This window comes from Eulemur rufifrons, chromosome 2 (assembly GCF_041146395.1).
Source record: "Eulemur rufifrons isolate Redbay chromosome 2, OSU_ERuf_1, whole genome shotgun sequence".
NCBI classification, from domain to species: domain Eukaryota; kingdom Metazoa; phylum Chordata; class Mammalia; order Primates; family Lemuridae; genus Eulemur; species Eulemur rufifrons.
The window spans coordinates 92,431,062-92,449,340 of NC_090984.1; the positions used below are offsets into that span (position 1 = coordinate 92,431,062).

Sequence of the window (18,279 nt, forward strand, 5' to 3'; positions counted from 1 at the left end):
GAAAAGTTGCAAAGATAATATAAAAAGTTTCCTTATACCCCTGCAACCAGTTTCCCCATTAACATTTTATATTGCTATCTAGGCAGTATTTTTAAGACAATAATTTTCTACATTGGGGATGTGGGAACATTTTATTTACAGATTAGATATCTCAAAGATTCTACTGACATGAAAGTGTATGGCAAAATTAGATGGTTTTTCATTTATGAAGTAACCAGAAAATAAAAACTAATACTTTAGCAAGATAACAGACATCTTTTAAAATTACTGGCATGGTGCCTAGTACATGTATTTGTTGAAAGAATGAATAAGTGAATGGAGTCACCTTGTATCTCTCTGTGTCCTCAGGCTATAACGGCTTTCAGAAAAGGTTCAAATTACCCCGTGTGTAACTTGTTCTGCCTTACCCAGGTTTAAATTCTTACTACTTACTGATTGGCTTAAGGCATAATTTATTCTTTTTTTTTTTTTTTTTTTTTTTTTTTTTTGAGACAGAGTCTCACTCTGTTGCCCAGGCTAGAATGAGTGCCGTGGCGTCAGCCTAGCTCACAGCAACCTCAAACTCCTGAGCTTAAGTGATCCTCCTGTCTCAGCCTCCCGAGTAGCTGGGACTACAGACATGCACCACCATGCCCGGCTAATTTTTTCTATATATATTTTTAGCTGTCCGTATAATTTCTTTCTATTCTTAGTAGAGATGGGGTCTCGCTCTTGCTCAGGCTGGTCTCGAACTCCTGAGCTCAAACGATCCGTCCACCTCGGCCTCCCAGAGTGCTAGGATTACAGGCGTGAGCCACCACGCCCGGCTGTAATTTATTCTTAATATCATGAAATCTTGGTGTTTCCTCCATGTATCCACTTATTTTAAACTACCAATAGGTAATGATGAATGCCTACTGTTTGCCCTGCCCTCTATATCATAGTGAATGCTAAGGATAAACTTTGGAACTTTTGTTTTTTTCATATCCATTTTCCTTCTATAAATTATTTCCATAGATTATGCCCCAGTATACAATTGAACACTGCTAGATCCTGTGCTATCTTGTCAGAAAGATTTCATTTTGAGGGGGGTGCTACCAACATAGGGATTAATTATTATTTGGAAAATTGTCTTTGGTAATGCCCAACTATACTTTTTAAAAGTCTTTAATCCAAGCAAATAGAAGAAACTGGAATTTTTTCATCAAGAAAAATAAAAATTTATTTGGAAAGTAGACTATTCAGCAATTAATCTTTTTATATTTTCAGAATTCAGCTGTGGAAACGATTATGTCAAAACAACTTTCTCTCGATGTTAAAGAAAGCTTGAAAAACACTGAAGATGAGCAGAAAGTCAATGAGCTGCAAAATCAACCTTTAGAATTAGATATTATGTTAAGAAATGAACAATTAAAAGAGATAGAGGTATGGAAACATGAAAAACACTGACAACATGATTGCATCATTTATCCAGTGCAATACAATATATTTTAATTACAATAAACTTGCTTGCACGGAGTGAAAAGTCTTATTTAACCTTTGCCTGGTGATCAATCTGGTAACTGTATAATTATGTACTAATCAGTAAGTTGTATAAATCTTTCTATTTAAAAAGTAGAAGAGTTTAATGAACATTAGTTTTCTTTCTCTTTCACCAAGTTTCTAAAAACTTATTCAGTAACAGAATTTGGAGATTTCAACTTGTCATCATTCCTTTTCTTAGTTGTAGGTGTTCTTTTGATTCTGACAAATTCCTCTTATTTTTCCTAAGGATAATGTGATGGGGGTCCTTTTTCTTTGTTTTCACAGCTGTGTTTACATAGCTATGTTTATGTATTTATGTACTTACAGGTTTGTAAAGTAATCTAAATATCCAACATAGGCCGTGTTTTAAAAAGTGAAACTATAAATGCTCCTTACAATTTTAGCTAAGTTTATGTAACAGTAAATATGTATTTAAAACAAGAAAGACAGGTGATGTATATAAATAATAAAAATAAGATGACTCTTTTTTTAGACTTTGCAGAACGTTTTAAGATAATAGGGTGATCTAATTGATACAAACTTTGGACCAATGGTGAGTTTCAGTCTAGATTTTAACGTGATTCTAGTGGGAAAAAAATGTTAGGACTTTAGTTTCTCCGTGTGCAAAGGAAATATTTAAAACATCTTGGGATAAAACGTGTTAATCTGAAGGGGAAAAGAAAAGGAAAGAAAATGAATAAATTAATAAGTGAATGAGTGAGTGTACATTTACTCATTTACATGACTTGATTTTAGGAATTATATTCCCAGTTGGAAGCAAAGAAAGCAGCCATTGAACCACCGGAACAAACTGAGTGTCTCAAACAAACAGAAACAAGTGCCTTGGTTTTCCACGATACAAGATATTCAGCACACCACTTGGACAATCTGCTTCAGGCACTTATTACTTTAAAGAAAAATAAAGAAATCCAATATTGTCTCCTTAAAGATTTTCAGGAACACCTCGCTGCAGTTGAATCCTCAATGAAAGCCTTGTTGACCGAAAAGGAAAGTCTGAAAGTGTAAGTGTAAGAATTTAGGACTTGTGTTCTTTTCATTCAAGCACAGCCTCCACGACTTCGGACAGATCCAGGGTTTTAAGGGTTTATACTATAAAAGGATATTATGATTTAAGAACTACACTGTAGAAATTAAATTCCATATGGAAGCTGTCTTAGTCTGGAGTGCTGTAACAAAATACTGTAGATTGAGTAGCTTATGAAAAACAGAAATTTACTTCTTACAGTTCTGGAGGGTGGGAAATCTAAGAAGTTCAAGGGGACAGCAGATTCGGTGTCTGGGGAGGGCTTCCTCTCTAGTTCATAGATGGAACCTCCTGACTGTGTCCTCACATGGCAGAAGGATCAGGGCTGCTCTTAAGGGGGTCTCTTTTATAATGGCTCTAATACCATTCATAGGGGTGACCTCCATCCTCATGACCTAATCACCTCCCATAGATGCCACTTCCTAATACCATTACTTTAGTAATTAGGTTTCAAAATATAAATGGGGGGGTGGGGCAGTACAATCATTCAGACCGTAACAGAAGCCATTTAAAAAAAACTCTTGGTTTCATGGAAAAAAATTTTATATTATTAAGTACATTTTACAAAGTAATTTATTAAACGATTCACATCATAAATGTCTGCAAAATAGATTTAACTTCTGTGGAGTTCAGTATTATTTTTGTTAAGAATGTATTCTAAACTCTGGGGGCTCAGGAAAGAAATGTACATAATTGTTTTCTATCAACATAATTGATTTAAATAGTTTGGTAAATATTGAACATATATATATTGTAATGGTTTCTCTTAAAATATATGTACTCCTTTTGGCTTTGAAAATGATGGCAAATGGTGGCAGAGACAGTCTTAATATGTAAATATTTCCTCATTATTAAAAAGGTTTATTTTATACTTATACCTAAACGGAGGTTACTTTCAGCAATACTTCTTGGGGAAACAATTTTATATTCAAAAGATTAGCTTCATAATTGCAGCTTCTTAGTCAATATCTATATTGTTGTTATTAGAAAGGTGGTAACAAAAGCATTGATATTATGGTCATTTCAGTCCCAGACTAACTCATACAAGTACTTTATAGCTTACAGAGTATTTTTACCTAGGTCATTCCCTTCACTCTTCACTCCTTCCCAGTTCTTCATCTTTATGATTCTCATTTTACAAGTAAGTTTTCCACAACTAATTGAAAGCCACAGTAAACAAGATTCTGACTTTTATTTTAAGGATAGAATACTTTTACAGACAGCCTAATCCTCTTTTCTGTGATTTCAAAGCAGAATTAATTTCTTTTAATAACATCTAACTACATGTCAATGTATAATAAGTATTAAATATTAACAAGCTCTATTTTTATTGTTTTTCTAGGGGACCACTGGATAGTGTAACATACCTGGACAAAATTAAAAAATTGCTGTCATCCATAGAAAAAGAGAAAGGTTTTTTAAGCAAGCTGAAAATCAAATGGAAGAATTTATCAACCCATGCAACAGACATGGATAAGCAGTTGTTGGAAATCCAGATTAAGCAACTTGAACATGGTTGGGAACAGGTGGAACAACTGGTTCAAAAGAAGTATTCTCAGCAAGTAATAGAATATGATGAATTTATGTCCTTCATGAATAAGATGCAAGACGTTGAGAGTTCTCTGCAGCAACAGCAGCAATGTCTACAGTTAAGGCTGAACTCGCCAGAACAGGAGGGGAACCAAAGCATGATTGCCTTGGCCACTCAACTCGAGGCTACCAAGCATAGATTTTCTGTTTTAAAGGGGCAAGCTGAACTTCAGATGAAGAGGATTTGGGGAGAAAGAGAAAAGAAGAGTTTAGAAGATGCAATAAATAATTTGAAGAAGGAATTAAAAGCATTGGAACCATTAAACCTAGAGGTAGAAAATCAGATTGAGAAGTGTGACATTAGGAACAAAGTGAAGGAAACTATGTTGTGGATCACGAATCTGTTGAGTGAACTCATTACCCCCATTTCCCTTCTCCCAGATGACATTCTTTCACAGATCAGAAAATGCAAGGTGACACATGACGGCATTCTGGAGAGGCAGCAGGCTGTGGAATCGTTGGTTGCAGAGGTCAAAGGTAACATTCCTAGCCTTACAACATGTGAGGGCCATGACTTAAATAATCTCGTAGAGGACTTGCAGAAGCAATACCAAATGCTGGTTTTAAAATCAACCCAACGATCACAGCAATTAGAACTTAAATTGGAGGAAAGAAGCAAATTTTTTGCAATAATAACAAAGGTTCAACTTGCACTTCAAGAAAAGGAAACACTGATAATTCCCAAGGTGGAAACAACCTCCACAGAAGCTGAACTAGAACGTCACCATGTCACTCTGGAGGCATCTCAGAAGGAATTGCAAGAAATTGAGAGTGTCATCTCAACACATCTTCAGGAACTAACAAACATCTATGAGGATCTGAGTGTGTTTGAAAGATTATTTCTGGATGATCAACTAAAAAATCTTAAGACTAGAGCCAACAGAACACAAAGATTTATTCAGAATAAGTGCAAAGAAATAGAGCACAAGGTAAATTTTTACAGAGAATTCCATGAAAGAACATCTATGCTTCAGAAGGAGGTTGACAATATACAACACAATGAACTGCTGCTTCAAGAAATAAACCAAGGTGTTAAAGAGGAGATCTATAATTTGAAAGACAGATTCATCAGTATTCAGCGTAGCATCTTACAAGTATTGAAACTTAAAGAATTGTTTGACTATATAGGACTAAACTGGGATGGTTCACAACTTGACCAATTACAAACACAAGTATTTGAAAAAGAAAAGGAACTTGAAGGAAAAATTAAGCAGTTAGAAACATTTGAGGCAGAACATGGCAAATATCAAGCATCACTAAGTAAAATGAGAGTCATGGATTTGCAAATTAAGAAAAGGGCCGAGGAAGTACTAAAAGCTCCTAATACTTCGCTAGAATCTAATGTGCTCAATGCTCAAATTCTGAATCAGAGAATCAAGAAAGCCAAGTGCTTATATGATGACATACTAAAGAATTTAAATGAAAATAAGGCCTTTGATGACTCATTCAAAGAGGAAGAAATACTACAAATAAAGCAGAATGCAGAAGAAAATGATGAGTTACACAAGGCTCTCCAAAACATGGTACTACAATTCTGGCCAAAAGAAATGGATGAAAAGAATTTTCAGGACAAACTAGAAAATTCCATACATGTTTTAAATCAGATAAAATCTCAATTACAGCAGCCTTTACTTACAAATTTGGAAATTAAACATATTCAAAATGAAAAGGATAATTGTGAAGCATTTCAGGAACAAGTTCAGGCAGAAATGTACAGTATTAAAGCTGTGACTCCTGTTGGCAAGCAAAGAGAAGAAGAAAACTCTTCTGAAGCCAGTGATGTGGAGACGAAATTACGTGACATTGAAGAGCTTCAGAGGCAGCTTAGCATGAGCATTGATTTACGCACAGTAAGTTTTTAAAAAATTAAGCAGTTCATGCATCTGTTTTTATTTCATGACTTTACGTTTTGCTAGTTAATATCTGTACTTCTAAAGAAGTTACATGTTCTACAGGAAAGTTCTGTACAGAAGGTTAGCCACTTTACAAAATTGCAATGAGCCAGTTATAATCCTGACTCATTTTATATCTAAATGTAGTGCCTTAATGTTTGGAAAAGGACAAATCTGATCCCTTTATTTCTATTTCCCCTGTAGCCCCTATTGAGCTTAGAACAAAGTTTTTTGGGTTTTTTGTTTTTAGAGATAGTAAGATATAGTGGAAGAAGTATGGTGTAGAGGGAAGAAAACCAAATAATAACTAACATTTATTTAGAGTTTAAAACTTCAGGTGTTCTAGGCATGGTGCTAAACGCTTCATATTTAATCTGTCAACCCAAATGAATGACTGAGGCAAAAATCTCAATCATTGGAGGTTTATTAAGCCAAGATTTGGAGGATGCGCCCAGGGGAAAAAACATGAACTGCAGACAGACTGTGGCTGTTTTTCCCAAAGGGAGGTCGGAACCATCAGCATTTTAAAGGCATACGGAGAGAAGGAAGAAGGCAGAAGGCAGGGGGTGGTGGGAGTTGCTGATGAGGTAGTGGCTACATTCTTGTGAGGCCCAGGAAATATCCATTTTATTAAAATAAGGGAGTGAAGGAAGTGTCAATTATGTAAATGTCCCTGCGTAGGTGGAAGAATGCCTGATTCTGTCTTGTCTCCGGTTCTGTTTGTTGCCTGTAAGATAAACGTGTAAATTTTTATTAGTGTGGAATCAGTAGGCTTTAGTTTTAGGTGCTAGACATAGGTACAGTTTGCTTGTCCTTGCTTATGGGAGGTGAGCAAGAAATTTCCTTAGTGAATGATCTGTGGAGTCAGCTCTTCACAGGTGCCTGATGCTGTGATTTTCTGTTTATGAATCTTTATAGCAACTCTGTGAGGTGGATGCTGTTATTAACCCTGTTTAAAAATAAGGAAATTGAAGTTTAGAGACATGAAGGTTCTTCGGAGGGTCTTGCAACAGTCACAGAACCAGGATTCTAATTAAGATCTGTCTGATTCTACAGCAGGGACCATCAGATCAACACCCATGGGCCAAATCCTGCCTGCTAGGGTTGGGGCTCATGATGCAGGTGGAGAAAGAATTCTCAACACAAAGATTAGGATAGAAGGAAGTAAAAAGTTTATTTTACTTTCTTGGGGCAGGGAGGGAAAGCGAGAAAGAGAGAGAGAGAAAGAGCAAAGGTGCAACACCCAAAAGAAAGAAAGGGGAAATGTCAGCCCCAAGGCTAAGGGGCTCAGAATTTTTATGAGGAAAAAGGAGAAAAAAGAAAAAAAATGTATTGCTGTAGACTGATTAGCAGGAGACAGCTGTGAGATGTTACTTCTCCTTGAGGCTGTTGAGACCAGTCTTATCAGTCTCCTCTGGAATATGATCTGGCCAGACTGGTCTGGGAATGTAAACGGGGAGGATTTACACAACCTTTCTGTCTTCTCAGCTCTTTTCAAATGCCATAAAACAGTCTCTGTGGGTGGTTAAAAGACAGTAAGTTAAGACCCCTGTGATTAATCTTAAGGACAGCTGGTTAAGGTCCCTGTGGTTATAGACAGTGAGTTAGTTTATTTTTCTCTATGTATTAGCAAGGCCATCCTTTCACTGCCCACAGTATCTGTTTTTATAAATAAAGCTTTATTGGAATACATCCATGCCCATTTGTTTGTGCATTGAATATGGTTGCTTTCATGTTAGCAACAGCAGAGTTGAGTAGTTGTGATTGTTTGCTGATCCCTGTTGAAGAGCAATTCTAACATACTTCCCTTCTTTTCCTTCTGATAGTAGGGTAGGTATTTTAGGCATCATTGGAATTCACAGTGTGCTGAATATAATGCCTTACGTAGTGTTTTCAGATTTGTCGCATTAAATTTATATAATGGAGAAATTAACTTCCTTTTCTAATTCAAAGTTAGTATTAGATAATATATTTGAAATATTTTGATATAGGTATAAATACCACAGAAATATAAAGTTGTATTATGAACCTAATGTAATCTTTAAGAACGTTTGTAACAAATGAATAATTGGAATACTTCTCTACTTGGTATTAATACAGTTTCAAGAAACAAAGTACATAAATCCCCAAAATATTAGGATTAGACCTAGACTAGAATGGACCTTTAAATAAATTGTTATTTCAATGAGAAGACTGAGGCCTGGAGGCATTCAGTGATGTACCCAAACTAAAATTAGTGGCAGAGCCATTAATTTTAAAACATCAGTGGTCTGGAGTTTTTTGTTTATTTTCATTTGTTCACAAATATTGAGTAAGGTTATATACATTAAACATTCAGTTGTTTTATATAATTCATAGTCTAGTATGAGAGTTTTGGAGCAGGAACATAAATCAGTAGACATGATCTATGAGATGTTATTTTGAATTTAGATTTGATTTCTTAGAAAATCTGGAAACAGTTTTTCCTTATGCAAACAAAAAAGTTATTTAAGTAACGTCAAACTGCAAGCATGAGAATGCTGTCTTAAAAAACCCAGAGACTATGAATGTACCACAAAAATTCAAGCATGACAAAAATTCCAAAAGTTTGACAATTTTGTCACAACATTGCATCTCCTATTCGCCAGAATGCCTTGAATGATGCTTATGAAAATTTAACATGCTATAAAGAGGAGGTCAACAGGGCGTCGGAGATCATCGCTTCCCTTGAAGCCATCATCACAACCCATAGAGTAGACCTTGATAATCCAGAAGAATCACTAGAGATGCCTCTTAGGAAACAAGAGGAATTGAAATCCACAATAGCAGACATCCAGGACCTGACCGAGAAATTGGAGGCTATATCCAGCCCTGAAGCCAAGCTACAGCTTCAGTGTACTCTACAGGAAATAGTTTCTAAGTGCTCAGCCATGAAGGAAGCTGTCAAAGTACAGAAAGCTGAGGGAGAAAGGTAGGTCTTCTTTTTCGATGTAACGCTTTAGGAACATTAAATAGGGGTTTTTTCCTTTATAATTAAAATACATGCATTAAAGATAATTTGGAAAATACAAAAAAGTATAAAAAAATTACTATTTAAAGAGAACTATGGTAGATATTTTATTGTATTTCTTTTATTTAATATTGAGTGCCTATAACAGATTGTTTATAAAAGTATGTATATGATATAAAGAATAGTGATAGAACAAACATCTTTGTAACCAGAGTTTCAAATATAAGCATGATTAATTTGAATTCGCTTGTGTGCTCCTTCCTTCTCCTCTCAGAAGTAACCATTATCCTAAATTTTATATTTACCATTTCCCTGGCTTTTGTTGTATTGCTACTATGTGTTTTTGTGTCCTGTTTTCATGATTTTGAACTAGCCCCTAGTGTGTGTATTCTTCTATCACTTCATTTTTTCAAACTCATCATTATGACCGTGAGGTTTACTCATGTTATTTTTGGTAGTAAAATTCATTTCCCCAGCTATTGATGGACATTTGAATTGTTTCCAGTTTTTGCATTCAAAAACAGGGCCACTTAGGAACATTTTTGAATATAATAGCTTCCTTTGGGTATATATCTAGGAGTATGATTGCTGGGTCGAAAGATATGCACATCTTAAATTGTTAACACCGAATTATTTTGCCAATTTCCACTTAAGTCCGTCGTATATAAGTATTTTAGTTGTCCCATGCCCTTGCCAACACTTGATATTGTGAGACTTAATTTTTACCAGTCTGGTGAGCAAGAAGTGGTATTGCATTGTGGTTTTAGTTTGCATTTCCATTACTGCTAATGAGTTTGATCTCTGTTTTGAATGTTTATTGGTCATTCATATTTCCTCTTCTATAAAATGCTTATTCAAGCCTTTATCCAATTTTGTTGGTTATCTTTTTCTAAATAATTCCAATAAATTGTAGGAATTTATTTTATAGAGACAAGTCCCTTATAGTTATGTGTGTTACAAACATCTTTACAGAGATTTCCTGGTAGACACCCATTCTGGGGTTGGCTCCATACTTTATGGTCTGTCCTTCACATTCCAGGAGGAAGCAAAGAAAACTGAAATTCAAATGTCCTCAAGGCAAAAACTGGCCCTACCGCCTTGCTTATTTCTGTGTATTTTCATTTTACAGAGTTTGAGGCCTCAATTCCTTGCCTGTTTATTCCTATGTCTTAAGAATTGTTTTTTAAAAAATATATTTTATACAAAATTTTTAATTACTTTCAATGGGAGATTTAGGCTGTGTCTATTTTGTATACATAATTTTATAGTGTTTTTAAATCTATCTTAATATGCCATATATAAAATATAAATTTTTTTTACTTCATAACATTATTTTCCTTATTATAACAAATACTTTATAAAAGTAATTATAATTACTATGTAATATTTAAGTAATGGATTGTTTTAATTTGCTTTATCATATCTTTTGTTAGATTTAAAGGGTGTTCTAATTTTTGCTGTTTTAATTAATACTCTAATGAATAAAAAGTTTGTATCATGTTTAGTATAAATTCCTTATGTTTAGGATTAATTCCTTAAGGTTGCAGAAGTTGAATTAATGGGTCAAGGCTGGGCCCAGTGGCTCACGCCTGTAATACTAGCACTCTGGGAGGCCAGAAAGATCACTTGAGTTCAGGAGTTCAAGACCAGCCAGAGAAAGGGTGAGATCATGTCTCTAAAATTAAAAAAAGAAAGAAATAAATAAAAAAAGAATTAATGGGTCAAAAGATATGGGCACTTTTCAGGGACTAAGTGGTTTTTTATAAGAATTGTACTAATTTACAGCTCATTAGTGTGTTTAAGAATGCAGTTTTCATTTTACTGAAGTGAACTTTTTAAAAAAAAAAATCTCTCCAATTTGGCATTTTGAGGACAGCCCTACCTGCCTGTTAAAGTTTGCATTTAAAGCCACATGCAGGTCTCTTTGGGGCTGAATAGTTAATGAAAATTTATAAAATGCATTGAATAGCAAAAAAGAAAGTTATCCTATCTTTTTTAAAGAAATTAAATGTGAAGAATCTATTCTGGGAAGTTTAGAATATTGTGTTGAATATGATTTAATATCATTTTTCTTTCTAACTGTGCCTCATTAGACATCTCGAGAATTACCAATGTTATAGAAAAATTGAACAGAAAATTTGCACTAACCTCAGCAAAATGGAAGCAGTTCTTGGGCAGTCCATGTCCCCGTTGCCAGTGTCTTACAAAGAAGCTTTAGAGCGCTTGGAACAGAGCAAGGTAATAGTATTTGCAAGTCTCCAATAAGTCTGTGTGCAAAAAATAGGCAGAACAAACAGGTGGGGGCAGAAGAGAATGTGGCTCTGTTACGACTCACGGAAATCTTCAGACTGAGTTGTACGCCTGTGAAAATTCCTCAGCCCAAAAGCCAGAGGGAAAAAAATGAAGCAGTGGTTCTGAGAGATTTAGTTAATTGGATTCACAGGACACTCATCCCCAATAGTGTCCTGTCCTCATGGATGGCCCTTGTAAAGCTCCACCTTGCGTGTTACTCTGAGGGATGCAGCTGGAGCAGCTACCGAGCCTTGCTGTCCACTGAGCACATACTAACCGTCACAAGCTCCAGATTCTGGGTACTTCTTAGACTCTGTTGTTAGACACTTTACTTTTTGCTTATTTTCATCTGTTAGGATCTGTGGTATTATGTTACTAGGATTTGGATGAAGGCATTCCAAATTAGCTATACTTAACATCTACCAAAAACAAAAACAAACAAAAAATCCTTTAATATTGTGTTGATGTTTGATACAAGAAGTATTATGCAAATAACCTACTTAGTAAAATATGAGACTTTTTAAAATAAAAGCACTGTCAGAAGAGACTTATGTTAAAATAGCAAAATGTGTGGTAGTCCCCTGTTACCCACGGAGGATACATTCCAAGACCCCCAGTGGGTACCTGAAACTGTGGATTGTACTGAACCCTAAATATACTATGTTTCCTCCTATACATACCTATGGTAAAGTTCAATTTATAAATTAGGCACAGTAAGAGATTCACAGCAACAGCAAGTAGGCACACACCTGTAGTACCAGCACTTTGGGAGATTGAGGTGGGAGGATTGCTTGAGGCCAGGAGTTTGAGGCTGCAGTGAGCTATGATTGTGCCACTGCACTCCAGCCTGGGTGACAGAGCAGGACTCTGTCTCAAGACAAAAACAAAAAAAATGCAATAATAACTAATAATAAAATATAAATTACAATATACTATAATAAAAGTTATGTGAATGTGATCTCTCTCTCAAAATATCTTATTGTCCTGTTCTCAGCCTTCTTCTCATGATGATGTAAGATGATAAAATGCCTACCTAATGAGTGAATTGAGGTGAATGACATAGGCATTGTGAGATAGTGTTGGGCTACCATTGACCGTGAACACAGCACTGGAAACAGTTGATCCGATGACCAGGAAGGCTACAACATGCCTAACAAATGGGGAATGTATACAGTGTGTAGACACTGGACAAAGGGATGATTGATGTCCCAGGTGACATGGAGCAGGATGGCACAGGGTTTTATGATCCTACTCAGACCGATGCACCATTTAAAATTTATGAATTATTTACTTCTGGAATTTTTCATTTAATATTTTTGGGCTGCAGTTGATATGGATAACTGAAACCTTGGAAAACAAAACCATAGATAAGGGACAACTACTATACTTCTAGAATATGTACTTTTGAAGATACATTCTTACTTGGCAATATTGGTTTATGGGTCATCATTTGTCCCCATAGTCCCAAATTCACGCAGAATGCAATAATACATAGATAATTCTCATCTGGCCCAAACTGACTTCCAAAAGGACAAGAAATGGATTATGTAATATTTATGGAAGATTAAAATCATCAATTGTTCAAGATTGAAAATAGTTTATAAGTTTCAGAACAAATAATAGACATTATGTCCCTCCTTTTTCTTTTCTTTCTTAAGGCCTTGGTGTCAAGTCTTATATCAATCAAGGAAGAGCTGATGAAACTGCGACAGGCCCTCAGACACTTGAGACCCTGGTGCTCAGAAGACGACGGCGTGTGTTTGCTCCGAACTCTGTCGGCGCTGTGGGCGAAATGGCTGAGCTTGCTGGAAGCCTCCAAAGAATGGGAGATGTGGTGTGAAGACCTGAAGCGGGAGTGGAAATTTGTCAGTGAAGAAGTGAGTGCTTCATTTTCAACAGCCAAACTGTATTGCTTCCTAACAAATGTTTTTTTAAATTGTTTTATTACTATACCTTGTTTTTATATAAAACAGGACCTCGACCTCTGTACCATCTGTGCATGTCATGTAGACATCACACAGAAATGTTTATAGTGGTCAGGCCCTATTAAAATATTCTCTTAAGAAGTTATTCACATTTTTTATAAGAGTGGCTTTTTTGGGGATAGCAAATAATTCTTATAAATAAGTGTAGTTCGAGCTTTAAAACCTTTATTGTGAGGCCGGGCGCGGTGGCTCACGCCTGTAATCCTAGCACTCTGGGAGGCCGAGGTGGGCGGATCGTTTGAGCTCAGGAGTTCGAGACCAGCCTGAGCAAGAGCGAGACCCCACCTCTACTAAAAATAGAAAGAAATTATATGGACAGCTAAAAATATATATAGAGAAAATTAGCCGGGCATGGTGGCGCATGCCTGTAGTCCCAGCTACTCGGGAGGCTGAGACAGGAGGATTGCTTGAGCCCAGGAGTTTGAGGTTGCTGTGAGCTAGGCTGACGCCACGGCACTCACTCTAGCCTGAGCAACAGAGTGAGACTCTGTCTCAAAAAAAAAAAAAAAAAAAAATAAAACCTTTATTGTGAAAATAAGTGAACGGAAGCAGCTGTTGGTCGCTGCACTCTTGTTGGGTTGTGATTGCTGCAGCTGCCCATTTGTGATTCTCACGGGGCCTGGAAGGAAGCACCAGGAGATGCCCCATTCAGTCCTGGATTACAGACATTATCCTTTCAACCCTAATGCGTATTGGAAACCCTAGGTGCATGATTACCTGTCAGTGTAGCACTTCCTTTATTTGCCTGCTGGTTTCCAGCAGGGAGGCTCACAATGACCCTTATCTGATTCCCTAGTGGAAGTCTGCCTGAGAACCGGGCCTTCTAGTCCAACTGAACTTAGGTTTGAGGAAATGGGAGGCACGCATTTCCTAACTGGGTCTCTCGGAGAGGGGCCAGTTGACACCTGCACCCATGTATTCTAGCAATTGGGGACCCAGCTGGATCCTATGGCCCACGTGGCATGGCCACTTAGAGCACAGCCCACCTGCTGCAGTGCCTCTCTTCTCTAGGCCTCCCCAGCGTCGGCAGCCTTCTGAGAGATGGATCTGAGCAGTAATCCCGAGTATAGCAGAGACTGCCTCTGAAACCCCAGAGGCCCATCCAGGGCTGTGTCTCTTTCTTAGCACTAGAGCTACAAGATTGAACAACTTGACCTTGATCTTAGAGGAGAAGCCCTGGCATGGCCCAGACTACTGGGCCCCTGGAAACTTAACCGATGCTCGGGCTCCTGAGTTCTCACAGACATTATTTCCTGTCCTCTGGTGCATCTTACTGGACATCCAGGTCCTTGATCACCATCTCAATTAGCATATTATAAACACAGTTGACCAGTGTGATATTCCGGAATGTCGAGATTGCAAGATCCGTGACTCTGAACGTGGAACAGGAGAGTTATTGCACTAGGGCAGGCTGTGCTAAGGAGCGACGCATCGGAGGGGAGACGCAGAGGATTTGAGGAGAGGTGTAAGAATGATCTGATTCAGGGGCCTTTGTCACCTTTTTCTATGTCTTCTCTCTGAGTTCCAGGGCTGTGGAACTCCTAGTTTCCGGATATGTGATGCAACAGGTTATGTATTTCTGGGTTCTGTATGTACCAGTGGTTGACAAACACTTGATCGGTTCAGTAATTCAGGCTGCTTCCCCTTTGGTAGGGGTCAGGGTCATGAGGACCTGCTGGACTGACTTTTTCAGCATATAGGAATTGGAAGTGAAGGAAAAAGACCTGCAGAAAAAAATTCTCCGTTTCCAGTAGTTTCCCAACCCTTTATACCTGGTGACGGCAGTTTGGTGGAGCTTGTTCTAATGAGCTTATGCTCATCTCAGGAAAAATACTGTTGTATCCAACTGAAATCTGAAAGAGAAATAAATTATTTGTGAAAATTTTCAACAACGTTTCCTTCAGCCCACAGTAAAAATACTTCATTTTAATCACACTTCTATATGACGAATAGCTGGGAACTATTGGGTTCTAATAGTAGAGGACTGATATTCCCAGCTACAGGAAAGCAAGTATTACTTTGAACTAGGCTACGACACGAGCAACCCTTTGAGGAGAGAGTCTAGAAAGATTATGGCTGCCCAGGTATGTTTCAGGTCCTGAAATGGTAAGAGTATATTTTTCTTTATTTCACCTCTTTTTTTGTTTTTTTGTTGAATTAGATCGAACGAGAAGCAATTATTTTGGATAATCTTCAGGAAGAACTCCCTGAAATTTCCAAAACAAAAGAAGCAGCCACCACAGAGGAGCTGTCTGATGTGCTAGACTGTTTACACCAATATGAGGAGAGTGTGGAGAAGCAGCAGCTGTCACTGAACCTACTTCTCCAGCGCATCAAAAGTATCCAGAATGTTCCGGAAGGCTTAGGGGCTGTGGAACCTGTTCCAGCATATCAGGAGATTACATCTATGCAAGAGCGATGCAGCAAGTAAGATTTATGAAAAATTATCATAAATATTATATAGCTCAAACGTTAGAAAATATTAAATTTTGAAAATATAAAAATATTGTAGACTAATGGCAAATGATCCAACCGAGTTGAGTGAGGACACTGATAGGTATAAAAAGGGTTGGAAAAGAGGCCAGGTGTGGTGGCTCACACCTGTGTTCACAGCACTTTGGGAGGCCAAGGCAGGAGGATCGTTTGAGGCCAGGAGTTTGAGATTAGCCTGGGCAACATAGCAGGACTCCATCTCTAAAAAGAAAAAAAGTTTGGCTGGGCATAGTGGCACACACCTGTAGTCCTACTGGGGAGGCTGAGGCAGGGGGATCACTTTAGCCCAGGAGTTTGAGGTTGCAGTGAGCCATGATCATGCCACTGACCTCTAGCCTAGGCAACAGATTAAGACCCTGCCTCTAAAAATAAAAAATAAAAGGGTATGGAAAAGATTAATAACTATAATTAAAACCGGCACACATTTCCATCCTGGCATTACTGAGGGTGAATATCCTTCAAATTTCTTTTTTCACTGGTTTTTCTAATTTAATAATACATAGTCGTTATGGGAAAGTTGGAGATTGTAAAAGTTACAAAGATTAATATAAAAACCCACCTTAATCTCACCACTCAGCAACAACCACTGCCACTTTTTTCTCCTCTTTTGTACTATGGTTTTGTTTTTAAATTAATTGAGTTCCTAGTAATTATACTGTTTGGTATTCTGCTGAATAATTTATCAACATATCATGTTTGTGTTCCTATGCCGTTAAATGTTCTTTTTAAACATAGCTAGCTATATAGTATATATATACTATATATACTATATAGCTATATAGTATTCTACCATGAGGATGTGCTATAATTTATTTAACCAAACCCCTAATAAAGAACCTTTAAATCGTATGTGATTTTTTTACTTTTATAAAAACACTACGTTAAATGTTCATGCTAGAATCTCTATCTGCATCTGTGATCAATTCATTGAGAAAGATACTGGGCCAAAAGATATAATAATTTTAGGGCCAGAGATCCTCTAAAGAAAAAACCAACTGTTTTTTTCTCTCTATTCTTACACACCATGCTCACAACACTTCTGACACCAGACGTGTGGGGTTGTTTCCTTTAAATCAAGGATTCCTTTGACACTTCCCTTGGGTTCAATTAATTTGCTAGAGCAGCTCACAGAACTCAGGAAAACACTTTACTGCTGTTTCCTGGTTTATTAATAAAGAATGCAGATAAGCAGATTGAAGAGATGCGTTGGGCACAGTATGGGGGAAGGAGTGCAGAGCTCGGCTGCTCTCTCTGGGTGGGTGGTTCACCCTCCAGGCACCTCCGTGTGTTCAGCCATCCAGACGCTCTCCAAACCCTGTCTTTTTGGTTTTTTATGGAGGCACCATAGTTATGATTGATTATATCATTGGCCTTGGTGATCAATTCAGCCTTCAGCTCCAATCCCCTCCTTGGGGTTAGGTGCGTGTGTATGGTGGGGGTAGTACTGAAAGTTATAGTCCTCTAATCACATGGCTGGTTTCCCTAGCAACCAACCCCCATTCTGAGGCTATCTAAGAGCCCACCAAGAGTCGGCTCATTAGAACAAAAGATGCTCCTATCACTCAGGAAATTACGGAGGTCTTAGGAGCTCTGTGTCAGGGACTGGCATCGAAGACCAAATATTGGAACAAAAGATTCTTTTAGTATCCTTGTCTGCCAGGGTGTTAAGAGCTCTGTCTCAAGAACTGGGGCAGGGACCAATGATATATTTCTTATATGTCACAATACTTACCAAATAACCCTCAGCAAAGGTTTTACCCACTTAAATGCCTCTTCTGGTATTTGTTACACAGCAAAAAGGGTCAGCTGGGGAGAAAAAGGCTAGAGGGGTTGGCTCTCCCCAGGAGCCCACCCCACGGCTCCATTCACACCTCTAAGTCATTTTAATTTGAGCTCAGGGATTAGATGGAGGAAAATAGAGGACAGAGATGGCAATTAGAATGTACAATGAAAAGAGGATATTTGGGGATGAAAGGTTTAGAGAGGTTTTTGATTGAGTGATAGAATTTGATATATATTTGTATATATGGTACATAAATCATTGAAAACTGGTACTATTCTCTTAGGGGGGAAAAAATCATCTTTTATGAGCTATTCAGACATTTTGATGTTAATCGTTGAACTAAAACTATTTCACAGAAGAGCAGGATAGAGAAACAATTACATTCCGATGCTCTCTTTTAGGCTTTTTCAGAAAGCACAAAAAAATAAGGAATTGATAGAGGCTGAAATCCAAGAAAGACATTCCTTCTCAAAAGAAATAATTGATTTGAAGAATTTATTTCAACGAACTACAACTTCTTTGCAAAATATGGTATTGCAGGACTACCCAGAAAAGGCAGAAGAGTTTGAGGTAAGTGAGGAATGAACTAATGAATGTGGCTGATGCAGGTGCACAATATGCAATCTTGTATCCAAAGTCCTTGGGGCACAGGTAACTCAGTGACTAGGGTTGGAGGAGTGGTCCAGAGGCGAGAAAAGCACATGCAA

The 18,279-nt window shown here is 37.4% G+C and overlaps 1 protein-coding gene across 2 annotated transcripts in view; it reads left to right on the forward strand.

The window, feature by feature from the left end:
• Positions 1-18,279, forward strand: part of SYNE2 (spectrin repeat containing nuclear envelope protein 2) — a 256,293-nt gene that overhangs the window by 105,769 nt on the left and 132,245 nt on the right. For both annotated transcript variants that reach the window (XM_069487386.1, XM_069487397.1), the window contains exons 45-52: positions 1,249-1,404; positions 2,260-2,525; positions 3,891-5,988; positions 8,658-8,980; positions 11,113-11,257; positions 12,970-13,188; positions 15,458-15,723; positions 17,974-18,142. In XM_069487386.1, the coding sequence (XP_069343487.1) occupies positions 1,249-1,404; positions 2,260-2,525; positions 3,891-5,988; positions 8,658-8,980; positions 11,113-11,257; positions 12,970-13,188; positions 15,458-15,723; positions 17,974-18,142 (3,642 nt within the window). The remainder of the gene's footprint in view (positions 1-1,248; positions 1,405-2,259; positions 2,526-3,890; positions 5,989-8,657; positions 8,981-11,112; positions 11,258-12,969; positions 13,189-15,457; positions 15,724-17,973; positions 18,143-18,279) is intronic.